This window comes from Pseudoliparis swirei, chromosome 11 (genome assembly GCF_029220125.1).
Source record: "Pseudoliparis swirei isolate HS2019 ecotype Mariana Trench chromosome 11, NWPU_hadal_v1, whole genome shotgun sequence".
NCBI classification, from domain to species: domain Eukaryota; kingdom Metazoa; phylum Chordata; class Actinopteri; order Perciformes; family Liparidae; genus Pseudoliparis; species Pseudoliparis swirei.
In genome coordinates this window covers 21,772,923-21,799,964 of record NC_079398.1, presented here as the reverse complement: position 1 = coordinate 21,799,964, position 27,042 = coordinate 21,772,923, and the positions used below count along the sequence as shown (strand labels likewise).

At 42.0% G+C, this 27,042-nt stretch overlaps 2 protein-coding genes across 7 annotated transcripts in view; both read right to left on the bottom strand.

The window, feature by feature from the left end:
* dctn1b (dynactin 1b) overlaps positions 1 to 18,921 on the bottom strand; it is a 45,615-nt gene extending 26,694 nt beyond the window's left edge. For 2 of the 4 annotated variants that reach the window (XM_056426961.1, XM_056426963.1), the window contains exons 1-4: positions 17,836 to 18,921; positions 4,494 to 4,745; positions 3,189 to 3,258; positions 2,323 to 2,354 (exon numbers count right to left, since the gene is read on the bottom strand). In XM_056426961.1, coding sequence (XP_056282936.1) covers positions 2,323 to 2,354; positions 3,189 to 3,258; positions 4,494 to 4,721 — 330 coding nt within the window. In that variant the 5' untranslated portion in view covers positions 4,722 to 4,745; positions 17,836 to 18,921. The remainder of the gene's footprint in view (positions 1 to 2,322; positions 2,355 to 3,188; positions 3,259 to 4,493; positions 4,746 to 17,835) is intronic. The other 2 variants (XM_056426960.1, XM_056426959.1) reach the window with 2 other exon arrangements.
* Positions 18,922 to 19,012: 91 nt separating this feature from the next.
* Positions 19,013 to 25,227, bottom strand: nat8 (N-acetyltransferase 8). Of its 3 annotated transcripts, none has more exons than XM_056426969.1 (2): positions 24,655 to 25,227; positions 19,013 to 20,746 (listed from the first exon to the last, which is right to left on the bottom strand). In XM_056426969.1, exon 2 carries the CDS (start codon positions 20,735 to 20,737, stop codon positions 20,063 to 20,065), a length of 675 nt encoding a protein of 224 aa, XP_056282944.1. In that variant the 5' UTR covers positions 20,738 to 20,746; positions 24,655 to 25,227; the 3' UTR covers positions 19,013 to 20,062. The 3 variants fall into 3 exon arrangements, with proteins under 3 accessions (XP_056282944.1, XP_056282946.1, XP_056282945.1); XM_056426971.1 differs by having other exon boundaries at positions 19,013 to 20,749; positions 24,665 to 25,227; XM_056426970.1 differs by having other exon boundaries at positions 24,665 to 25,227.
* Between the last annotated feature and the right edge of the window lie 1,815 nt (positions 25,228 to 27,042).

Here is a 27,042-nt window from a genome sequence, read left to right as displayed (position 1 = left end):
TATTTCATTATTTGATAGTTAGCATAGATTTGATCGATGTACTCTTGTACTCTTTTGACCAAAACACATCTACTTTATATCCATCTATTTTACATCCATATCCTCCGAAGGGTTTTGTACAATAAACTTTTTGAATATCAAGATTTTTCACGGATAAAATACTAAGAAGTTAGACTATGGCTCAAAAGAATTATATTTTAATAATTTTGAATCTTCAATGAATCTGGTGATTTTTATGATTAATTTATTAATATTTCAGTGTACAAAAAAAATAAAAATGGATGTCTCGACTTGTTTTATGTGACCAACATTCCATAACTCAAAGATGTGTCATTTATAATCACATAAACTAAGGGAAAAAAGCAAATACGGATAATCTCACTTGATAAATGACCTAAACCTAATCGATCCAGATAAACGACCCCAAAGTAGCCCCATGTATATGTCACAGGTGTCGTAATATGTTGTTTCACACACAGCTAAGAGATGAAGCTGACTGCATATTGCCAAGATGGCTTCAGCATGCAGACAAACAAACACACGCCTAGAGCCACAGAGCTGAGCCAAACAGACCGGAGCAGAGAGCACGGGGAGGAGAGGTCAGGTGACAGAGGTCAGGTGACAGAGGTCCCCTCTCACTCGTTTCATTCGCTCAGGAGCGGTTCGGGAACAAGACCCCAGGTGGGCGGTGTGGTGAGCTGCGAGGGGTCATGGGCTAAAGAATGAGCGACGAGGCCCGGGTGTCATGCAGCAGCGAGGCTGGTCAGAGCCACGGTTACCACGGTTACTACAGTCATCGCCACAACATCACCATTGTACCGAGGTCATGAAAACATGCACCACCTTTTTGGGCTTCAATCCTCGCTGCGTGGTCGAAGGAAAGAAGGGAAGGAAGTGAGGAAGGGAGTGAGGATGGCGGTTAAAGGTCAAGAGGCACGCTGGAGGTGACGGGGGACTGAGGTGAGTCGGTGCAGCTCGTTGGCGGATCAAAGACCTCAATCAAATGTACAGGACACTTTATTTCATATCTTCATTCACTTTGAACACACATGTATTCATTCAGTTCATTTTCAGACAAACTGCATGTAAATAAATATTATTAAAATGGTTCAAACACGTCTGAAGTGTTATTGTAGAATTAAATGATATGAAAGAGATTCCTATGTCTTTACTGCATGAATATTTGTTCAATTATATTTATTTTGGTTGTGTGTGTTTTTTCATAGAACCAAGAGCTCTTCAAAATCACAATTTGGGTGAGAATAATGAATGTTTTAATATTACTATAACATTATGATCAGGTTGACATTTAATCAATCCAATAAAATCTGGACTGATTTCAGGAGAGCAGAACTATTATTGTTTGACAGAGATTTAAGTCAAGAGAGCACTAAAAATACATTTTATCATTTTGGATTACAGAATACTATTGTTTATTAACTAATAATATCAAAAGCTGAGGAGAATTTTAGTCTGGCAGTTACCCTCTATCCTTCAGAAATTGACTTTGCTGCATATGTGATGAGACTATTTTCATAATAATAATAATGTCATTATTATTATTCATCTTTTGCTTTAATATGATGCAGTTCAGGTTAAATAAAACTGATCTACTGCGAAAAATCAAAGCTGCTGTGACAACAACGTTCGATTAAAACAAATAAACTCTTAATTTCAACTAATTATTAAAAACAACTAGCAGTTAAATTGGAATAATTGGATTTTAGTGAAGTAACGACTCTCACTGTACTTTCACTAAATAAATAGTACAAGTGAACGTCGCCCTCTTCTGGTCAGATGTGAACACAGAACCTTTCGCTCTGATCTGCTTTGACATAATTTGACGCATTTGGTAAAATCACAAATTCAGAGATTATTTAAGAGTAAGAAAATGTTATTTCTTATAAATGTCAGTTTAAAATCTGTATTTTAATTTATGAATGGAGATTCTTCTCCATCCTTGTAAATGCATATATTCCAAAAAGAGCTTATCGAAGAGATTACACCTCCTTCACATGTAATAATGAACTCAGAGATGTTCAGTTACTCTCTTTAAGAGTGAATTAAAATATACTATTGAGTAAAATAAATGTACGTAATCACTGTAGAATAAAAGCAAGATACTATTTGAAGATTTTCACTTCCAACACAACCTGTGAAAAAGGAAGAATTTCTCTGATAAAGGAAACAGCAGAGCAGGTGTGGCATTATGTCATTCATCAGTGTGTGTGTGTGTTCGTTTGCGTGTGTGTGTGTGTGTGTGGCCACTGGCCATATTGGCTCCTGATTTCCTGCAGGTGAACTTTTCGTTATCCGACTCACCAGTTTAGTGGATTTGGGCATCTCCAGAATCTCTGAGGAGATTAAAAAAGAGAAACAAAGAAATTGAGATATGCAAGTAAATATAATTATCAGTGTTTATCATCTTGACCCAGGTCTAAAGATGTAAAATCCCACAAAGATCCTGGTGCAAACATGTTAATGTCAACATGACTTTTGGTCAACACAGATACTTTTATACAGTCGGATGTGGAACAACCAGCTTGAGCAGAAAATAACTGTGTTTTGGGAAATGGTGTGTGACGTGCTTAAACACAATCGAGATATATGGAGTTAAAATACTGTTAGAGTATATAGAGTATAAGTAGAAGAGCCGATGCAAGGAGCCGGGAGAAGTTCGGAAAATAAACAAAAGACCAACGGCTGATAATCGTTAAAGAAATATTGTTAAAGGAAAAAACATGTAATAAAGCATTATAGACTAAATGTGACAATTTGTTTCCCATGTTTTTTTAATACTGTTTTTAAACCTGCAGTTAAGTTTGACAGCAACAGAACATCTTCAGAGCTTTAATGGACCGGAGCAGAGGGATTCACACCCACAACCGTGTGCAGAGTTGATGACTCACTCTGCTCACTCAACATGAAACCAGATCTGTAATGAGTTACCGAAGCACATTTATATTTCAGACCGTTAGCAGAACCCAGCGTGAGAGCAGCTGGAGCTACACTGCCTTGCATAAGGGCGCTTAGGCACTGATACGTGTATGATGTGGTGATGACAACAAAAACATTAATTGTCTTAAGACTCGGTTAACTCTGTGTGCAAAATGTTTCCCACAGAATACAGAAAACTGCTGATGAATGACGACCAAGGACAGAACCACCTGGACGTGTGTCCTCCTCACCTCGTTTGGGAACCTTGCCGGCGCCGGGCTCCGGCGTCTCCGGAGACGTCGTGTCGTCCACCAGCTGGATCTGAGACGCAGTGAGACCGTTAGTGAAGTCCTCCGGTGACTTCCACTGCTACACCTGTCAGAGCTGGCCAACGTTAAAGGGGAACTCCGAAAACAGAAAGCATTGATGTTCGTTCTAATCAAGCAAGTGGGTCGGGTTTTTTTTTCTTCCCATCTCCATGGTGATCTTTACACCTGCAGTGCAGAGCTGCTGACCGGTGTGTTTGTGTGTCTGTACCTGACATCTGGGTCACAGCAGGTAACATTGTACAACCAAACCTCGCGGAAGAAAACTACTTTAAATTTGGTTTAGGACTAAAGTATGAAATTACATTACATCACGTGTCATTTAGCAGACGCTTTTATCCAAAGCGACTTACAATAAGTGCATCAACCTAGAGTACAAACGAAGAACAACAAGAATACAGAAAGTAACATTTCCTCAACATAGTCGAACTACAAAAGTACCATAATAAGAGCTATTTAAGTGCCACTGAAGTGCTAATCTGTGTTTTAATCCAGATATAGTCGGAAAAGAGATGTTCTTGCGTGAGGCCTGATGTGTCTAGGAAGTTTATAAGGTGCCCTGTGGAGATGTAGACCTCTAGTAGCAGGTTTTACCCTGTGTTGTTTGTCTTGTGCACACACACACAAACAAAAACACACACACACACACACACAAGGACTCACTGCTGTCAATATCTGCACATCATACCACAGGTAGTAAAATGCACCAAAGACGCTGCACTGTACCAGCAAATAGTGGGAAGAAGAAGCCTGAATCACAATGCAGGATTTGAAATACTGCTGACGGTGCATTCTACGCTGTACTCCATCCTCGAGGAGACAAACATTGAGTTTTGGTGCTGAGTGTACAAATATTTTAACAACAAAACACAGCAAAGGAACCTTTAACATTAGCCGATTGAGTTTGTGTTTACTGTTTTTACGTGAGAAAGTTACAGGAGTTCATTAAATATGTCGTATGGAGGGGCATTTAGCAGTAAAAGTAAAAACACCCAAACACGCAGCCTGGAGCAGTAGAACAAAAGCTGGCGTCGTGCGGACGGCAGAAGAAGATATCGAAGCCCACACAAACCCACTGCGTCAAATGAAAGTAAAATCAGGAGTAAAAACCTAAACAACAGATAGAGGGGGGTTGTTGTGCGAGATGATGGAGACAGTGACGTCATCCTCCGCTTTAGATCTCTGGAACTAGACATGACAGAAAAGTATCGTAGAAATGTCGGTCGTTACCTGCGATTGTCTCACAAATATCCCACGGTTCTCCTCGCAGGTGAAGTAGCGCTTGCCCTGCACGGTGCCGTCGTTCTTGCCCGTGGCCTCGTCCAGGATGACCCCCACCCATTTCCCCGAGGCGAAGAGCGTGTTGCCGATGTAGGCCACGGTGCCGCGCTGCCCCTTCCCGATCACCTCCACCAGGGAGCCCACTCTGACGGGCCGCCCGCCGCCGTCCGAGCTCATCCTGCTGCTGCCGCTGCTGGTGGTCTGAGGCGGGACCGGGGAAACACACACTGTTAAAACAGGGGCGCTGTATGCGACAGCCGCTAGTTCCGAAAGGGGAGGCCGATGCAAGAGGCTTGACTTTTATTCTCTTTAATTCCTCTGGTTGCAAAAATAAACCTGATTGTATAGAAGTTTATGAGAAAAGGACTCTAATTCCCTTCGCATTGAAAATGCGGAAGGTAATGTTTTGATCGGCGTGTATTTGTATGCGTGCGTGTTATTCGCATAAGTCAAAAAGAATTAAACCGAATCGCATGAAGTTTGGTGGGATGATTGGTTATTATCCGGGGACCATTTGATTAGATTTTGGGATCGATCGGGTCAAAGGTCAAGGTCAAGGCCATGAAAAGGTCAAAATCTTCTTTTTTAGCATAGCGCGGTCAATTTATATCCAATTGGCATGCAACTAATGCCAAAATGTTCATAATTCAATGCCCAATCTTGTGATATGCGAAGGTATGCGCTCTACCGAGTGACCGTTCTAGTTCTGTCTTCATTTATTACCGTGAAGTCTCGGTCGATAGATTCGAGTCTTCGAATCTATCACAGTGACATTTATTGGTGTTTCGTGTGCTGTGCTTGCAACTTTCCGTCAGTCTTTATGATTTCCAAACAAAAAGATGACATCCAACTTGAGTTTATTTTAATTTTATTTTAAATTTATTTAACCAGGAAATGCCTCATTGAGATTAAAAATCTCCTTTACAAGAGTGTCCTGGCCAAGACAGCAGCAGCAGCACGTCACACAAAGTTCCATACAATACAACATAAAACAGTGACAGACAATATATAAAACGAAAAACTAAATCACAGCATGAATAAAACCAAAACTAAGACTCAAGCCAACACAACCCAGCTCACACAGGAGCACATACCTCCGTCATATAAAACATCGACAGCTAGATGAATTTCCCTCCAATATTTTCAATCTATTTTTAAAAACGCCTAAGGAGACCGGTTCCCGGAGACCCAGGTCTGTCTGTAGCACATTCCAAGCCGCAGGAGCAGCAAACTTAAAACCTCTTTTCCCCATTTCCAAACGGACGTGAGGGACGGAGAGCAAGAGGAGGCCTTGAGCAGAGGTCACAGAGCGAAGATGGTAGCTTCCAGGGTTTTTCAGCTGAATTAGCGTCCAAAGATACGATGGAAGTACGTGGAGAATAGCCTTATAAATAAGGACATGCCAATGATTTTGTCTCCGGATGGACAGAGGAGTCCAACCAACCCTCGCATACAGGGAGCAATGGTGAGTCAGAGCCTTAAGGTTAGTGATGAACCTCAATGCTCCATGGTAGACAGTATCTAAGGAGTGGATACATTGAGAAGATGCATGCATATATAAGACATCACCATAATCAATCACAGGCATAAAAGTAGCAGCAACAAGTCTCTTTTTAGCATTAAAAGAAAAGCAAGACTTATTTCGGAAATAGAAACCCAGCCTCACTTTCAACTTCTTAACAAGTTGCTGAATATGAGGTTTAAAAGAGAGAGAGTCATCAATCAAGAATCCCAGGTATTTATATGATGATACAGACTCAATCACTTTGCCCTGAAATGAAATCATAGCTGGAAGGTTTAATGGCTTTCTTTTTGAGTTTGTAAACATCATCAACTTCGTTTTATCAGGATTCAACAATAATTTCAACTCATTAAAAGAGTGTTGCACAGTATCGAAGGCTGTTTGTAAGTGTAAGAGAGCCTGATGCTGTGTAGGAGCAGAGCAGTAAATGACAGTATCGTCTGCATAAAAGTGAAAATTGGCATTTGGCACATTTTGACCGATACTGTTAATATAAATTGTGAATAAAAGTGGTCCAAGGACTGAACCCTGTGGCACACCTTTTATTATATCAAGAGAACTCGAGGTGATGCCTTCAGCCTGTACACACTGTGATCGGTTTGATAAATAATTTTCAAACCAACAGACAGTATGTTTTGACAGTCCAATAGTAAGAAGTCTCTGCTTCATTACTGCATGATCGACAGTGTCGAAAGCCTTGGACAAATCAATAAAAAGGGCTGCACAGTGTTGTTTATTGTCCAAAGATTCAATAAAATCATTTACTACCTTTAACGCTGCTGTGGTTGTACTATGTTTTTTTCTAAAACCTGATTGATAGACAGATAAAATATTGTTTATGATTAAAAACTCCTTAAGTTGCTCACTCACAAGGGATTCTAGTGTTTTAGCTAAAACAGACAGTTTGGAGATAGGCCTGTAATTATTTAAAAGTGTGGGGTCTCCTCCTTTTAACAGGGGGAGAACAAAGGCAGACTTCCATATAAGGGGAATTTCGTTTGAAAGTAAGGAAAGATTAAAAATATATGTTAAAGGGGGTGCAATAAAATCAGCAGCTAACTTTAAAAAATATGGTTCTAGGTTATCCGGACCTGCCGGTTTTCTTGTGTCTAAAAGTTTAAGGGCTTTGTGCACTTCAGTAACAGTAACAGGCTTAAAACTGAAAGACTCACCAACAGTTTCCTGGCGACCCAAACAAGCAGAGGATTTCTCATGTGGATGGTTTAGAGTGTCAAACAGGGAACCAGAGGCAATGAAGTGCTCATTAAAACAGTCCAGCATGATGGCTTTGTCAGAGATGTCATTAGAGTCCTTGACAATGCAAGCGGGAAGCTCAATACCATTTCTACTTCCAGATAAAGATTTTATTGTCCTCCAAAACAGTCTTGGATTGTTGAGGTTGTTTGACGTTTCACTTAAAAAATGCTCAGCTTTAGCTTTTTTAATTGCAACTGTACAAGCATTGCGCAGTTGCCTAAAAAGCAGCCAATCTGACTCCAGACCAGAACCCCTTGCCTTGGCCCAAGCCACATTCCGCTCATCTAGCATCTTGGATAAATCTGAACTGAACCATGGTGTATCACGGCCTTTTATCCTGCACTTTAAAAGAGTTAGGACCTCTTGAAAAAGGACAGCTCGGCTATATCGGCTTCTACAAGAACAGATGCCAGAAAGTTTACTTAATGTATATATCAGTGTTTCCCCCACCATTCTACCAGGGTGGCGGCCCGCCCCCCTGAAATCTCCGCCTGCCACCCTGTAATTTTCTCTATAGCGCCAGATTACAGCAGAAGTAATTTAAGGTCCCTTTTCTTAAAGACGTCTTTGTTCTTTTATTAAACTAAACAGCCGTCTGTTATTGATCGTATCTACACAACAGCATGACATTTCTGTCGCTTAAGGAGTTAAGCTTAGGGCACCAACATGGCTAGCAGCGGCACTAGTCCCAGGGTTCTTACACATGTTGACCGATGGATTTCCAGGACTTTTCCATGACTTTAAACCAAATTTCCATGACCAAACTGAAATCTCGGTATAAACATGAACATTTTAGAAAATCTTGCGTATCGAGAGCGTACGCCGGCTTACATTTTGAGCGGCTTTCTTTAAAAAAAAATTTGTTATTATTTCAAACTTGGCGTAAATGAACATGTGATTATAACAAATTTCCATGACTTTTTCAAAACTTTTATGATTTAATTTTTTTTCCATGACTTTTCCAGGCATGGAAATGAGCATTTTAAAATTCCATGACTTTTCCAGGTTTTCCATGACCGTACGAACCGTAGTCCCCCCCCCCCCTGAAGCTGTAAACCTAGGGGAAACACTGTATATTATACATTTTAACAGCGTATCAAACTGTTTGTGGCATTCAATTTCTCTCTGAAGCACAATTTGACCCCAATCTGAAACCTAGAGTAAAATTAGTCATCGTCACCTCCGTGTTGTGATTATCGCCATCACCACAAGGAAATGACCCTCAAGCGTAAGGTAAAGCTTTCAAGGTCTGGCTGAAGGTTCAATCTCCGCTTCATCGGGTACATCATGGACCTGCAGAATGACTCTATGACACATACGGTATAATAACTCCGCATCAATAGGATCGTTTACAGGACCACGTCAGCGGAGCTGCGGAGGGGAAACGAGTGAACAAAAAGCAGTCGTGTCTCCTCTTGCACTTTCTAAATGTCACGCTCCAAAAACGCACAAATCCATGGCGACGTGATGAAGATATGTGGGGAACAAACTAAATCATGTAAAATATGTTATGAATCCAACAATCCTGCATAACCCAATTTACAGTGAGATGCCCTAGAAGTGATGGTGAGTCAGCAGAACAGAAAGGAGCCACACACACACACACACACACACACACACACACACACACACACACACACACACACACACACACACACACACACACACACACACACACACACACACACACACACACACACACACACACACACACACACTAAAGGTGAACCAAAACAGGCCGACAGCAGCAACATGAAGGTCTTCTAAACTATTTTTAATATTATAATTTGTCTCTTCCACAGAAGGTTTCCGTGATCATGATTGATGATACGAGCATTTCTATTTCAGACTCTACTTTTAGCAATTCAGCTTAACTTGTTGACAACTTATTAATAGACATTTTTGTCCTGAGACCTTTGAATACCTTTTATTAACTAGGACGAAAACAGTCAAAACATAAACTTCAATAACTCATTTAGTTCCTATGAATAACATCTTTGAGGCTGATAACGATATCAATTGTTTTGAATATGGTGTACCCGCGATTCTGTAATCATTTGAATATTAATACTATTTGTTTCATAATAAAAACAAGTACATTTGATAAGGAACCTGTATATATATGTATATATATTTTTTTTTAAAGAATTGTGAGCATTTCAAAGTAGTTTATTGACAATAAACTTGTTGGTGTGTTCTGGTGGACTTCAGTTACATTTGCATGTTCAGATTATCCATACAAGACATTCATATCTATATATATTTATGTCTCGTATTGATGATATCTTCGAGCACCAGATTCTCTTTAGACAATCTCTGTTTACTGCAGCAGGCTCTGACAGTCTGCCCCACTCCGTCCTGGTTCACTTATATCGGTCATATAGAGGCATCAACATTCAATTGAGATATTACATTTCCGAACCAGTTAAAAATGTACTTGTGAGAGTATTTATTTGTAGTATTACTATTACTTCTTCCACGACTGACTACATAAAACATATCTTTTAACACTGCTCCGCTTTAATTTCTTCATACTTATTGAACGCCATTTACACGTCACTAATATATATCTGCAATCACCTAATATCAGTTCATTTCAGGGCACAATAAACAATAATTAAAGCCAATCTTACACAGGGATAAACATTGGACTTCCTGCTTCAACATGTGTTCCAACAAACACAAAATACACCAAACTGTAACATGTGGTAGTTAAACCTGCAGGCCGGTGAACACTCAGCTGGCCATATTACACAAATTGAGGGTATTTAATGTAAGTGTGTACAGGTTGGAATGTGGTCCCATAGAGGGTGTTTTGTTCCGGTGCTCTTTAAACTTTAAACATAAGCTTTCACATGGTGTCACTTCTTATGGGGCATTTTGAACAATTTACATTTCTCAACCACAGATGTTGGACAACGGATTTACTAAATATCAACACTGGGGCACCTAATCGTCACTAATTTATATTCTCAGCTCCACAATGCAAACTAACTCGACTATAAAGAATTATCTTATCTTATATTAGCCTGAACTGGTTATCTTCTCAGAGCTACAAATGTCAGTTCATTTCTCTATTACGATATCTTAACTGTACACAAATATTTTGTTTGCAACTGAATAAAAAGACAAAATGAAGGAGAAGAAAAGACCAGCAGGTCTTCTTCTGGTTCTTCTCCACTTTCTTGGTGCTGACGTCGACACCCAGACATCACTTAACCCTCCTGTTGCCTTAGGGTCAATTTGACCCCATTCAATGTTTAACCTCCTGTTACCTTTATATTTACTGACATATTTTACCCTCGGGGTCAATTTGATCCCAGCTATTAAAACCTCCAAAAAATTATTAGAATTAATATTGTCTCCCAAGTTTAAGTGTGAGGTACTTTATGTTTGTTTGTTGACTACCTAAATAGCCCTTTAAATATATAAAAAAGTTGATATTTCTTATGTTTGACACAGTGAAAAACAGCCTGGGGTCAAATTGACCCGAAAGAACACCGACATTAAACATTGACCCTAAAGGTAACAGAGGTTAATTAACAGATTTCTTTCTTTGTCACTGTCACTATACAAACCACCATGAATTACCATGACATGAAGCCCTAATTAACTAGGCCTATAATTTCATGAAAAAAGGAAAAAAAAATTTGAACTGGTTCTGTGCAGCAAACACGTCCTTGAGTCAAACGTCCACCTCGCAGTCATACGATCTTTTATTCGACTTAAATCCATCAAATCCCTCCAGATTCATAGCGGATCTTTGGTTTACGGTGCTTTGGTGAGACTCAAATGCACCCGACAACAATCTGCAATCAAACAACCTTTGTTTTTTTAAATTATTATATTATTATTACATGTCATTTAGCTGACGCTTTGTATCCAAAGCGATTTACAATCCTGTTGCAATCAAACGCCGTAGACGCAGCTACAGGGAGCAACTCAGGGTGAAGTGTCTTGCTCAAGGACACATCGACTAGGGCGGGGATTGAACCTCCAACCCCCTGATTGAAAGACGGACCTGCTGCCCACTGACCCGCAGTTTCTGAATGCCGCCCTCAAACAAAGAGGCGTTTCCAACGGGCTGCCGTGCCCCGGCCAGCGGGACCGAAGCCCTCGGTGCCGTGTTGTTGCTCCGACCCGTTGGCCACGCGCTGAAGGAGGAGACGACGCGCTGAATTATTTAGCGACACTCTACTCTTTAAGCACGCGAGCTCACGCTGACATTAATGACTAAAAGAAGAGAAGAGAAACAGTGACCGTGTTTACATGCATTCCAATAACTGGCTTAGTCGGACTGAAATCGAATTATCCGTTTCATGTAAACACCTTTGTTCGACTATGTGCGGTCCGACTGCGATCCGATTAACACCCCTGGATAACTCGATCCGATCCGGTTGTTAATTCGACTATTGCGGCATGTAACGGTGAATTGGATTAGGAACTGGACTTTGCGTCTTTGCGCACGCTTGAGATCCCGCCGCCCTCCTCCCCCCTCCCTCCCATATCGTGACCCGGAAGTCGAAAGAGTCGAAAGAGACGATAATGTCACTATTAACATCATGCAAGAATAGTAGAGGGATGTAGCTTCGCCTTGCTCTCTGTTCGCCATCTTTCTCGAAATGTTGATGTTGTAGTTGTTGGTTGTGGTGAAGAGGTCAAGCGGAAATGGCTGTATCACCACGAGTTGTAATGAAAACAGCGCCGCCTATCGTATCGGATATGACATGCTTTCGGCCAATGATTCGAATTACTCACTGCCATGTATATTGGGATAACAGCAGATCCCCCAAAAGATAGCATAGTCCGACTAAAGCAAGATTCGAATTATACCATCATGTAAACGCACCGAGTGACTCAGGCTCGTGTGCAGCTCTGTAACACCCGGCTCCGAGTATCAGACCGGAAGCCAACGACTGAAACGCCGTCACGTACACGATTCTAATAGATCGGCCCCACGTTACGCAGGCCGAATGACAAAGTGAACGACTCTGCTTGACAAGTAAAGAGATCTGAATGAAGAAACGAGCGTCTGAAAGGTACGGCGCGAGCGCTGATGTCGTCCCTCCCGGTGACAGGAAAGCCGTCTGACTCGGAGACGGATAACAAACTGTAGCAGTTTAGCTCCACGCCTTCCTTCTTGTATTAGTGGTGTTCATCCCGTCTCTAACTATCACGTCATTCCAGATCCTGCTTCCCATCTCGTCAGTCCAACTCTCTTCACCTGCCTCTGATCACCTCGTTAGTCCCTCATCACCTTCACCTGGTCCTCACGCCCTTCTCACCTGCCTCTGGTCACTCCCTCGTTAGTCCCTCATCACCTTCACCTGGTCCTCACGCCCTTCTCACCTGCAGCCCATCCCCTCGTTAGTCCCTCACTATTTAGCTCCCTCACTTCCACTTGTCCTCTGCCAGGTTGTCTTGTGTTTTTCTGACCGAGCCCTCGAGCGTTCCACAGTTTGATTATTCTGTCTGTTCCGATCTTGACGACGCTTTCAGTAAAGAATCTTTATTTGAATTATCCGTCTCCCGAGTCGTGCATTTGGGTCCACCCTAATCCCGCCGTGACAACAAACAGGAAGTCCTGCGCCGATTGTGCGTCCGGCGTCTTGTGATAACAAAAAGCCCGACGGTCCTGCCGTCTCCTGTCATCTCCTGCTTTAGAGAGCGGAGTCGTCACAGAGGTCTGAATCGCGACGGCGCGGCGGCGACGTTGAATCCGGAGCGGCGTCCGAGCCGAACAGAGAGGCGACGACTCGGACGGAGGAACGCAGCGCTGCGATGGATTAGAAACCCTTCTCTTCAAAAAGCAGGAATCGACAGGGAGCCGCCGGCAGAGTGAAACTAATTGAGCAGAAAACAATGGCCCGACGATCGGGACCAACTTCAACAGCGCCGCCCGGTCCGTTCATTCACCTCACTGGGATGGACACACGCCGTGTACACACTCACCCGGGTGTACGTGCTCCTCCTCGTCTGTGACATGTCTCCTGGTCTGCCCCCCCAGGGGGTCTGGGAGAGGTGTGTGTGAGGGGGGGTTAGATGATGGTCTGATGCTACCGGAGCGTCTCACTTCCTCTCTTTCCCCCAATAGAATCACACCATCCCTCTCCTGATCCAGCAGCGCCTCGGCGCTCAAGTCTCCGTCCCTCTTCTCTCGTCAGAGGAAAAGCCGACCGGGAGCTTTTTGGGCTCCGTCGGAAAGTTTCCGAGGGGCAGACGGTGGACGATCCACCTCCGCCCTGGTGGATGGACCGGAGGAAAGCGGCAAAGACAGAGGGAGGGGGGGGGGGAACCATGAAGCGTGGGTCTGCTGCGAGTGCATCAGCTGAGCGGCAGCACTGCACTGTGCTAGTGTCAGCTCTGGCTTCTGCAGGAGGGAGTGTGGTTTAGGCCCAGACTGAGGAACTGGGTCCTAAAGCCTGCACATGCAGCTCTTGGATGGCTTCTCAAAATAAACTCGACAGTCATTATTCCCATCGCGTCTCCTCGCGGTGTGCCCATGCATACATGATGCGGAGGTTTGGAGTGGAAAGGAATGCTCAATCAAAGAGTATTTAACCCTCCTCTTACCTTTGGGGTAAATTTGACCCCATTCAATGTTTGATGTCTCTAAAAAAATGATTGACATTATTTTTGCTTCATATTTCACGACTTCCTAATTTATTGGGGACAATTGGGAAAACATAACATTCACATGATATGTTTTCACTGTCCTGTACACAACTTGTACGCATCGGTGTTCTTTGGGGTCAATTTGACCCCAGGCTGTTTTTCACTGTGTAAAACAAATAAGAAATATCAACTTTTTAATTTATTTAAAAGGCTATTTAGGTAGTCAACAAACAAACAAAGTACCTCACACTTAAACTTGGGAAACAATATTAATTCTAAACATTTTCTGGAGGTTTTAATTGCTGTGGTCAAAAAGGGTCAAAGATGTTAGTACATTTGAAGGTAACAGGAGGGTTAAAGTCCTGATAAAAAAAAAATGTTCAATGCCAAAAGAGGAAACAAAAACACAGGCCGGCATGTAAACATTTTCCAAACAGGGAGGGGGGGGGGGGACCGGTTGACTCAATCGGATGCGGTTTCATTGTGGGTGAGCACAAAAGACCCAGGTGATGCTCTGTAATGCAGCACACCGTAAGCAAAAGCCAGCGGATTGCATTCGGGCCCCGCCTGGTGCTGTGGCCCCGTCACAGAGCGAGGATTAACTCTCCTTTATCAGCTCTTATCATCCAACTGCACGGCTGGGGCATTTATTTATTTTTACTCTCATTCCCTTCTATTTCTGTGTGGTCATCTTTTTTTCCAAAATGAAAGCAAACGCTGCAGGATTTACGTTTAAAAGCCTTCAGCTTAACCCTCCTGTTACCTTCACATTTACTAACATATTTTACCCTCGGGGTCAATTTGACCCCAGCAATTAAAACCTCCAGAAAATTATTAGAATTAATATTGTTTCCCAAGTTTAAGTGTGAGGTACTTTGTTTGTTTGTTGACTACCTAAATAGCCCTTTAAATATATAAAAAAGTTGATATTCCTTATATGTTTGACATAGTGAAAAACAGCCTGGGGTCAAATTGACCCCAAAGAACACCGACATTAAACATTGAATGGGGTCAAATTGACCCTAAAGGTAACAGGAGGGTTAAAGGCTGATAAGAGATGTTGTAAGAGTATGCATTTCAGCATCACAACAAAGTGAGACTCAGCCTTCAGGGGGGGGGGGGTATTACTTTTACCGAATAATGCAACACTCATAAAGCTTCAGCAACCAAACATGAACCAGGACAACAACATCTACAGCTCATGGTTGTGGCTTAAGAGCCTGTAAATAAAACTCCCAAAATGACATAAAGTTTGGAAAAACTCTTAAAAATGCAAGATTTCTGATGCGAGAGATTTATACGCAATTGAGGTTTCCTTTTTTAAATAATGAACCTCTGCAGTCTTTGCACCCTTTTATGCAAATGCCAGGGCAGCATCACATGTGTGGGAGGTAGATAGAAGAGAGAGGGGGAGGTAGTGGGAAGAGAGGAGGAGCCCTCATCGCTCACTAAAGGAATATTAAGGAGACAACCAGCAGGCAGGCAAACAAATGAAATAACTGCCTCCTTAAAAGCAAAGGAGGACAATGGAGGAGAAAAGTGATGTCACCAGCTCAGTCAGACGCCGTCTGCTGCTGGGAGTCTTTTTCAGACCGAAATGCAGGAAGGCTGCAGGAGCAGAGGCGACGCAACACGACCACACAGCAGCGGTCTGCAGGTCCAGGAGGGACAAATGAACACCTCCAAACAAGGTAAAGATGAGCACGCCAACGTTCTGGAAGCTCGTCGAATCCTGGGCCGATATGCAAACTGCCGTGTCATCAGTGTGTCATCAGTCTGTCATCAAGGTAGAGAATTCAGTTTAATTTAGGGCTGCAAATGACAATTTGTTTTAATTTTTCTTTTAATGAAGTCTATGGTTAGTAATATTAGCTTACAGATCTCAAAGTGACGTCGTCAGATTGTTTTTGTAATGTGACTTGCTGTCAGAAACACAAACTATTAGTCTATAAAGATATGAAATCAAAATAAATGTAATTAAGTAGTAATTAGCAGATTATTTTTCTGATTCAAATCAATGTCACTAAAGACATCTATTCCACATTAAAACACAGAAAGCGATCATCTTTTTTCATCAGTGTGACTTTGTGCTGCCTGATTGTACGTGGTGGTTATGTTTTAATAAAAAGGTGCAGATGTAGTGAGTTTCTTTATTCTAAAATTACGACATAACTTGTATATTTAATTCATTCCTAAATCAACAAACTAAGTAGGGATGCAAATAACGACTTTTAACATTATTTTATAATGAACTAATCATTTGTTTTGTCTATAAATTGTCAGAAAATATATATATTTTTTAATGCCTATCACAATTCACAGAGGCCAAGATGACAAAAGACTTATGTCTGAAACTGAAAGATTACACAGAGAAACTAACAAATATTGACATTTGGGCAGCTGGAATTATATTTTCTTAGCATTTTAGCTTTAAAGAAATTGACTGGTGATCTTAATTTTTGCAGATTAAATTTGCTGTCAATCAACAAATTGTTTTACCTCCAATATAAACAGGCAGTCAGCTATGTCGCCCACATAAAACATGTGAGGCAATATATTTTATGAATAAATTATATAAAACAAAATAATTAAATATTTCTTGAAAATCTAAATGTTATCAGTCACTAAATATTCACTAAAATGGGTAGGTGTTCTACTTTTCAGAATTCTAGATTATTTTAAATTAAATATATCTGGGTAATTAATTGTTTGTCAGTCACAAAAGCAACTTGAAGATATCAGATGGGTTGCAGTTTAAAAATGATATACTCTTTTTGTCCATGCTTAATTAACAAACACAATTATTTGTTTGATGAATTGACAATATAAGAATGTAATATAATAAATAGCTATGCTGAGCTTCCTCTCCAACATGATATTCAGCCTGGTCTCAACACCGTCGACTACTGGACTAGGGACTGTATGGGGAGGTGGCTGAGGGGTAACGCCTAGTGGATCCATCACCGAGGATCTGACATGACAAAACAACACAGAAACACTGGGCAGGAAAGGAAACACAGCTAACCTCAGCCACCTCAGGCAGCTTCCCAGAGGATCCTTCAAAGGATCAACTAGTCCTTACTCTGAGTCCTTGAGGCGTCTGACAGGGAGCGATCACAGGGGAAGCATCCAACTGCTCGTGGCAAGGACAGGTTCAGAGAGCAGAGGAGTGCGGAACGCGAGATATTTGCTGACCACTCACCCTGTGTACCCACTTACACACCGGACTTGTGCACCAGGCCAGACAGGAGCCAGATCAGATCCCCAACAACAGACTGTTTCAACAGACTGTTTCAGCTGCTGCGGTCAGGCGCGCGCCCAAGAACAGAGAGACAGAGAGAGACTGAGACGGAGTTTCTCCTCAGGCCATCAGGACTGTGAACAGGACACCTCAGGACCCCCACATAGACCCACACCCTGCCCCCTCTACACACACACACACACACACCACACTGTAAATATGTGTTGTTTTTTTTATTGTGTGTGTACTTGTTGCCCTTGCACATATTTTCCTGCATTGCATTGCCACTTTCATGCACACACCTGTGTGTGTGTGTATGTGACAAATAAAACATCTTGAATCTTGAATCTTGAATCAGACAGGAACAATAGGTCATCCATAGAAAAACAAGGAGTCAGCTTATTCCCAGACTTCTCTCCTATTTATATCAAATTATATTCAAAGTGCTCAATTTAAAACAGCATGCTTAACAAAACAAATCCTGACAAAATGCAAACAAAAAAAGTCTAAAAGAATTGAATCTGTAATCTGGTGCCATCTAGTGAGACTACAACTCAATCTATACCCTAAAGCCTCATTTACCAAATAAATGAGGTTTCAGACATTTATTTTACATTATTAGCAATGTATAATCCCCGAAAAAAACGAAGTAATACCAATAATCTGCAGCTTGTCTGTTGGCGGTTTTCGTAATGCACAGCATGGGTGTGGCTGCACCCTCACGTGGCAATCTCTCCCGACAGATTAACTATAATTGAATGAGAAAACATCTGGTTTGTAGTCCAATTAGCTTTAATCCGAAACGAGAATAAAGCCTTAATTATCCCAATTAGAGCTGCCCATCGGGATCCACACAGCCTCAATAATCACCAGCAATAATCATGAAATATGTGTAATAATCTCCGTTATTGAGCAGTTTAAAAAAGGTGCAAATTGCATGTTTTGACGGCTTCGACTGTTGTTTAAAATCCTCCTTTAGCGGCGGGTGTCCGTCGCGGTCAGGTGGGACACTCCCTGGACCGCTGCTAGCAGCACGAGCAGTTAGCTTCGGTTGACTTTCTCAACCCCAAAATTATCGAGTTAATTAACAAGACGCACAGGTATTACATTTCTAAACGGGTGTATGTGCGTTTTGGATTCGTCGCCCATTGATGAATGACGACGTGCGAGTGTGGAATCGTACCCGTTTGCGTCCGAAAATCCGGCTAACGGCTCAGCTTCGGCCCCCGGCAGCCGACATCCATCCGCGGAGGTCCGACCGGACACATCCGCCCTGAGGTGTCCGAGCTGCTGCCTGACGAGGCCCGCGTCACACACACAGCAGCCCGGTGATAGAAAGATGACAATACCGAATTCAGTTTGATAAGATCAGGGTTCTTACACATTTTGACCAATGGATTTCCATGACTTTAAACCAAATTTCCACGACCAAACTGAAATCTCGGAGAATGAACAATTTAGAGGATTTTGTATTCAAAAAATGAGAATTCCAAAGCATACAGTTTACCTGAAATGAAACAAATGAATGAGACAATAGTTCGATTAAAAGAATAAACATGTCTATTCATGTTTATTCCTTTAAACACTTATATAAATGTTTATTCTTTATGTGCAAATCCATCTGTTTATATTAATTATTTCAAACTCGGTGTAAATGAACATGTGAATATACCAACATTTCCATGATTTTTCCAAAACTTTTATGATTTGTTTTTTTCCATGACTTTTCCAGGCCTGGAAATGACCATTTTAAAATTCCATGACTTTTCCAGGTTTTCCATGACTGTACGAACCCTGTAAGTCTTGTAAGATGACAAGGTTTAAACCCAGATGTTGCGTGAATCATGTTTTAATAGATAATTTTGTACATAATACCACTGACAAATGTCATGTGTACTGTAAGGCAAATAATGTTAAATTAAGTTAGATACATTTTGTTTAAATAAGAAGAACAATACAAAGGACTGAGAAAGACAAGGGAAATTAACATGGAAAATGTATACACTTGTATAGTTGGAAACCAAAATCAACCATGTTAATGAAAAGACAATTCAACTAAATTGCTTGTGAATCCACATTTCTTATATGCTGTATTTTATTATTTTGTGTGTCTGTTCCGTGTTTCACTTTATAACCTGGCATAACCTGTTCCTTGAATCCTGATTGAATTTACAAGTTTGATATGAAACCAAAATAAAACAATCTGACAACTTCCCAGTTTGTGAGCATCAGTCGGGTACCGTGTAGCATCCGGGATGCAAAACAAAGCCCAGGGCAGAACTTCAGTATTACCCAAACCCATCAAAATGTGGTTCAGTTCCCGGCAGGATCCTCGCCCGCCTGTGTCCACAACCTTCCTCCGGCTCGCAGAAAGCAGAGACGTGTTCATCCTGTTTGGCTGAACAGGTGCCCGACTCTCTTTTGGGCCTTCAGCAGAACAAATGTGTTGATGAGGAAAAAAGAGGAAAATTGTAAAGCTGCAGGTCTGTTTCAGAGTGACGCACTGGAAAACAGTTCCCCGAGCACATTCCTATTCTTGGTACGAACGGAGCTGACGACTGGTGAGATTGCTCTGGTGATATAACACAGCTCATTAGCAGAAAACGAGGAACTGAAAGAATGGGTATTTTAATGAAAAGGTGACGTAGAAAACTAGAAATAACACACGCGTATGAGATATGTCGGAGGACAATACTTTGATACCTCAGTACATTAAGTGTCCTGCAAAACAAAGAGCAACAGGCTCTCCTTTGTTAATGCTAATATGAACAGAATGTGTGAAGTATGCTGTTAAAAAAACGGTGTTGGCTATGACCGAATAAATCTAAATTTATAAACGCCGTGAAATGTCCCAGTCCTCGCGCGTCTCACTTTAAAGACCACTCAGTCGCTTTTCCCATCTTTCTGTAAATCGAGTCTGTATTCAATCAGAGTGAAGTTGATGATTTTGGCAGCGATCTCCGGAACAACGAACTCTCTTATCTTCTCGAAGCCCATGTGCTCATACAGCTTCTGAGCGTCCGTCTGCACCACAGACGTGTACAGGATGACCGCCGCATAACCTCTGTCACGGGTAAAACCGGCTACTGTCTGACACAGGGTCTTAGCGATGCCCATCCCGCGGTGGCTGCGGAGAACCGACATGCGTTTCAACTCCAAGCACGCCGGCGTTTTCTCGTGAGGAAGGCAGGCCACGATGCCGACCACCCGGTCCTCAACCTCGGCCACCCAAAAGCACGAGTCCTTCTTCTCCATGTAGGTTCCGTTGATGTCGTTGAGGTCCTTCTCGAGAGAGGTGTCGATGTACCGGTTGAAGACGTGGACGACGAACTGCCTGGCCCCGGCCAGGAGGAGGGTGACGGCGAGGATGGGGAGGAGGAAGGACTTGGAGCTGGTAATGAGAGCGCAGAACACGCACATGAGCACCATTTGGGTCGGCGGCTGTTTCAGGAGATGCATGAAGGACGAAGGCACGTGCTCGCTCATCCCCATGGTGAAGATCTCCTTCACCGCCTCAACGTCGGCGTCCCGATACCTCCGGATCTGAATACTGGCCATGGCTCAGCCCTGCTTTCAAAAATAATAAAAAAACAGGAGGGCAAAATGTAAGTGGGGACAAAATACTACAAACAACTTGATAAACTAGAATGGGCACTCGGTAGAGCGCATACCTTCGCATATCACAAGATTGGGCATTGAATTATGAACATTTTGGCATTAGTTGCATGCTAATTGAATAAAAATTGACCGTGCTATGGTAAAAAGAAGATTTTGTCCTTTCCATGACCTTGACCTTGACCTTTGACCCGACCGATCCCAAAATCTAATCAAATGGTCGCCGGATAATACCCAATCATCCCACCAAATTTCATGCGATTCGGTTTAATACTTTTTTTGTTATGCGAGGAACACGCATACAAATAAATAAATAAATACACGGCGATCAAAACATAACCTTCCTCATTTTCAATGCGAAGGTAATTAGTTTGCAATTATAGATGAATTCCGTTGACCTTTAATGTTGTGCATTTCAAGAATCACAGTGTGCTGAAGACTATCCCTGTAAAAAGTAAACTGTAGTGCAAATAGTTTTAAATCACTACAGGGATTTCCCAAGTAGCATATTCTAGATTTAAGTTGGGATAACGTTTTAAGATATCTGGTTGAGCAACTTGAAATTAAACTTAAAGATATCACGTTGGGCTCTTGTAGCTTGTAATGTATGCATCAAAGGTGGCAGGTGGACCGAAACATACAGGACAAAAGTAGAGCTGAGAAATGCTGGCACAGGTGACTTTTTTTTTGTCACCACACCACATCCACGTTGTTTGAAGCCTCAAAGCTTTTAGAACCACAACTACAGTCATTTTATTGTTCTGACCACAAATCTAAATTGTGATAATAAACAGTTTAAGAACAAAAGGTCCTCCGCTCTGACTCAGCCCTGTAATGATGGTAATAACAAATATACATTGTCATTATATATAATATGGTTAAAGTCATTCATGAACCAACTTCCTTTTTTTTGCCTGAACAGTCCTCATGGACTTTTCCCTGAATCTGTTCTGTCTCTACCTGTTTGTCACGATACTCATATTATAACTTCTATACATTTTACATACCTGCCATAAATATCATGATACCCGATACCAGAATTCAATACAATACCATAAATACGAGACTGGTATATTTATCTATAATAGTAATAAATAAAACATCTGTATGGTTCCCTTTTTACCAACTTTTTCAACACTTAACAAATGTCACTAATATTAGTATTAATACAGCCAGATATGAATTAAACTAGATGGAGCCATCATAGCATTGATTATACACTATGAGGCCGTTAGTCTCTGACCAGATGATACAGTTCATCAGGATGAGCAGCTGTAGTTTCACAACTTTACAGACAAACATTTCACTTCTGGCATCTAAATACACAGCGATCAAAACATAACCTTCCGCAGAATGCGAAGATAATAACCAATACAGATTGGACATGCTGAACATATACTTCTAATAAAGCCTGACCAGTAATCTGTGTTGTGCAATATACAGGTTCATTTAAACTCATTGCAGACATACACAAGTATTGGCATGGATGTCTGCTTATGAGTAACGAGAAATTCCAGAAATCGAATAATGTTATTATAATGAATTATAATTAGATTTGAGGGATTCTCATCTATGTAGGATAATGTCATGAGTTGAAGTAATGAGTTAACTAAACTATTGATAATGATCTGTTTAAATAACCTAAATTGCAAGTGGAGTAGGTAGAACACAAACACAATATCGATGATAATGTGCTTACATTGTAATCAATGCCTATTCAGAGTCTGAAAACGACCCATTTTCAGAAAAGAAATTATTGTAGTACAATATAGTGATACTGTTCATTAATACTGACTTTATGGAACAGTATGCGTCTGAGAGAGGGCGAGTGCAATCACTGGCACCGACAACTTAATGGCAACTCACTGGCACCTCAGTGGCACGTCTATGGCAAGTGCCGCTCGGTGCCAGTACTCAGCGACAACTCACTGGCACCTCACTGGCACCTCACTGGCACCTCACTGGCACCTCAGTGGCACCTCAGTGGCAAGTCTGTGGCAAGTGCCACAGACTTGCTATTAGTATTTTTTTAGACTTACTTACAATATGCAATACGATATTGCTGTACAATACTGCTGTACTATATTGAATATTGTTTTGCTCCTACTACGTTTCACTTCGTAATATATAACACTTATATACCATGATATGTATAATGTACCCGCCTTTCTTTAATAAAAAATATATATATAATTAATTTTTTTACCATGTCATACTGTTATACCTCCATGAAATTCTCCTTTGAGGAGATGCCACTGTTAGTCTAAAGTTTAAGCACTGGCACTCAGTGACACTTGCCAGCAGTTGCCAGCAGATGCCGCAGCTAGTCAAAAAGTGCCACTACTAGTTAAAAAGTGCCACTACTAGTCAAAAAGTGCCAGCAGACGGAGGGTCGGCCGCAGTGACGAGTCTGCGACGATTTAGTGACAAGCTTCACTGAAGTGCCCGGACAGCGGAAGAAATCACTTTCATGATCACAGAATGGAGGAGCTGCGGTTTAGCTAGATAGATATATAGATAGATAGCTAAAATAGCTAGATACACAGATGGATATATATATATATATATATAATTAGTGTATTTTTGTAGACACTTACTTACAATATGCGATAGTGCTGTACATTACTGCTGTACTATATTTAATATTGTTTTGCTTCTACTACGTTTCACTTCGTAATATATTGTAGCGACCCTGTGAAGTGGCTGTCAATCACAGTGTGGCACCGTGCGTGCTGGTCGAGGGGGCGTGCCTGTGATTGGCGGAGTAGAGGGGAGGCGGGGTTAACCTGTCGGAAAACGGGAGTTAAGGGTGGTTGACGGGAACCGTTGTTGTTGACGTTCGACCTGCTAAGCTGAGAGGAGCACGCTGTCTGTGTTGGTGGATGCCCAATAAAGGGAGGATTAATAACGTCGTCCCGTCTCCGTGTCATCAGTGCCATAACGTCCGAGACGTTACAATATCATGGTAGCCTATATAAGTGTAATAGATTACGAAGTGAAACGTAGTAGTAGCAAAACAATATTAAATATAGTACAGCAGTAATGTACAGCACTATCTTATTGCATATTGTAAGTAAGTGTCTACAAAAAGACACTAATTAATATATATATATATATTAATTAGTGTCTTTTTTATATATACATACACACACATCCATCTGTGTATCTAGCTATTTTAGCTATCTATCTATCTATCTAGCTAAACCGCAGCTCCTCCATTGTGTGATCATGAAAGTGATTTATTCCGCTGTCCGGGCACTTCAGTGAAGTTTGTCACTGAGTCGTCGCAGACTCGTCACTGCGCAGACATGCCGCAGACGCGCCTGGTCGACCTTCTGTCTGCTGGCACTTTTTGACGAGTAGTGGCATCTGCTGGCAACTGCTGGCAAGTGCCGCTGAGTAGCTGCGGCAACTACTGGCAAGTGCCACTGAGTGCCAGCGTCGCTAGGGGGATCTCGCCCCTACTGATGCGTCTTTAAGAATGCATGTTTTGTAATCTTAACAGAGCGTGGCAAACTCGTTAATCAATAAAAACCAATATGAATAAAGTTAGCTAAATTCGCGATGCTAAACAGAGTCAATAACGTGAACCACTTGACGTGATAGCTGCTCTTAAACAAAAGCCAGTAGCGTCAACTTTACTCGTCAATGTCATCACGTAGTCCCTCAACATTTAGCTGAATTGATATTTAAAGCACACAAATGAATTTAGCTAGGATCAAAGACGACAAACACTAGTTAGCTGACGTTAAGTCCACTGATTAACAGGGAGCTAACGGTCGCTAGCTTCACAGAGCTGCCACGGATTTTATATCAATTTTCTCTGCGGGAATAAACTAAAGTAAAGAAACACAATTTACCGTGTTTTACTTCATAAGGTGTGCCAGTGGGTTCTGGGTGTAGAGCCGCTGGAGGTAGCAAAGTTTCCAGAAGTCAGTCACGTCTCGCTTCGGTTCTCTCTCGTTCCCCTCTAACCTCCGATCGGATGGATTCAGGGACTTTCGGTAGAATGGGACAATCAAATGTCCGTCAGTCCAGTATGGGATTATCATTATCTAAATCACAGGTCACTAACTGGCGGACCGCGGTCCGGGTCCGGACCCAGAGGCCGTCCCATCCGGACCCGGACCGCCAGCCAAAACAGAAGGTTATTATTTAAAACCTGACGGTGTTTTAATTTTTTTACCCGGCGGCGCGGCGCAGCTTTTGCAGTCTTTACGGTAGTGGTTTAGCGGATGCGGAAACGCACAGACCAATTGCATGCGAGTTAAGCCATCCCACGTGATACCACTCAGCCAATCAAATCTATGCATTCTCGGCGGTAAACATTACGTCTCAACAGACAGCGCTACGCAGACAGATGAGAAAGTAGAGGCAGGTTACACTTGAAAAGACGGTAGAAAGAAAAAGAAAGATAGCGATACATGTAGAAAACAAAGGAGAGAAACGGACGACTGCGCCGGAGAAAGTTTAGAAAAAGGCGAGTGAGACAGCGAAAGTGAGAGAAACGGACAACTGCGCCGGAGAAAGTTGAGAAAAAGACGAGTGAGACAGCGAAAAGGGAGAGAAACGGACAACTGCGCCGGAGAAAGTTGAGAAAAAGGCGAGTGAGACAGAAAGGGAGAAACATAAGGAACAAATGTCGCTCTCCAAAAAAAGAAAAGTTGACAGCGAAAATAGAGCATTTAATCCGGAATGGACAGACTCATTTCTGTTCATACTTCCCACAGGAGCACAAAACCAGTGTGTCTTATATGTTCAGAAACCGTGGCACTTATTAAAAGTGGCAATGTGAAACGCCATTATGAGACAAAACATAGAGGTTTTGAACAAACATACCCACTCAAATCCGAAGTGAGATCACAGAAAATAAGTGGTCTCACAGCCCAATATGAACAGTCCACCAGGATCCTGAGCCACACGTTCACTGCCCAACAACGTGCTCATGAGTGTTCCCTCAGAGTTGCTTGGATTTTGGGGCAACACAAAAAGCCATTTACTGATGGAGGGCTTGTCAAAGAATGCATGAGTGTCGTCGCTGAAACATTACTTGACGGAAAACCAAAACAAGAGCTTTGTGATAAGATAAAGCAAATACCCATGTCAGCATCATCTGCCACAAAGAAAAGTGAAATATTAACTCAGGATGTGCTAACCCAGCTAAATGAAGCCATACATAAGGCACCATGTGTAGGCTTAGCTGTGGATGAGTCCACTGACATCTGTGACAATGCTCAGCTGTTAGTGTACGTCAGGTTTTTCAACACAGACCAGAAAGCATTCTGTGAAGACCTGTTAGGTGTCACTCCCCTTCAGACCAGTACAAGAGGAGAAGATATCTACCTGGCCATTAAGGAGATGTTAACGAAGAGAGGAATAGAACCAACACAAGTGGTTTCAATAACCACAGATGGAGCTCCTGCTATGATAGGGAGAGAGAAAGGAGCTGTAGCAAGACTGAAAGAGGACAATCCAGAGCTCATAGCTTACCATTGCATCATTCATCAATCTGTCCTCTGTGCCTCCCTGTCAGATGAGCATGCTGAAGTGATGAATACAATGATGAAAATGATCAATTTTCTCAGGGCATCCTCTTCCACCCAGCATCGCATGCTGAGGGAATTCCTCAGAGAAGTTGATGCCAATGCTGATGATCTTTGCTGCACAATAATGTGAGATGGCTCAGCAAAGGGAGGGTCTTAGCGCTTTTGGTCCATCAGGAGGAAGTAGCATCTTTTTGGCAGAGCTAACACATCAGAAAGCAACACAGTTTTCTCTTTTTAGGAAATGATAAACAGATGGATAATGTGGCCTTTTTGGTTGATATCACTGCACATCTGAATGAACTGAATTTGAGGCTACAAGGCAAGGACAATTCAATTTGTGAACTGATGACCGCTGTCCGCTCCTTTCAAAAGAAACTTGAGTTGTTCAAGGAAGACCTGCAGGGAGACTGTGCACACTTCCCAGCAGTGCAGGAACAGGTTCAGGGACAGAGATGCGTCTTCTTTTGTTGACTTCATTGATAAGCTGATCGTAAACTTCAGCAACCGTTTTGACAGCTTCAGCTTTGGACAGCAGCTCACCATGTTCATTCAGAACCCATTTATCATCACTGATGTCAGGGGGTTCTCAAAGGAAGTCACACAGCACTTTAAATGGGTAAATCCTGGGCCTCTCCAGATGCAACTGGTTGATCTCCAAGCAGATGTGTCCCTGAAAGAGCAGTTTCTAAGAACTGACCCTTC

Excerpts from the sequence above, each read along its gene's own strand:
- nat8 (XM_056426969.1), bottom strand. The coding sequence starts at position 20,737 with ATGGCCAGTATTCAGATCCGGAGGTATCGGGACGCCGACGTTGAGGCG.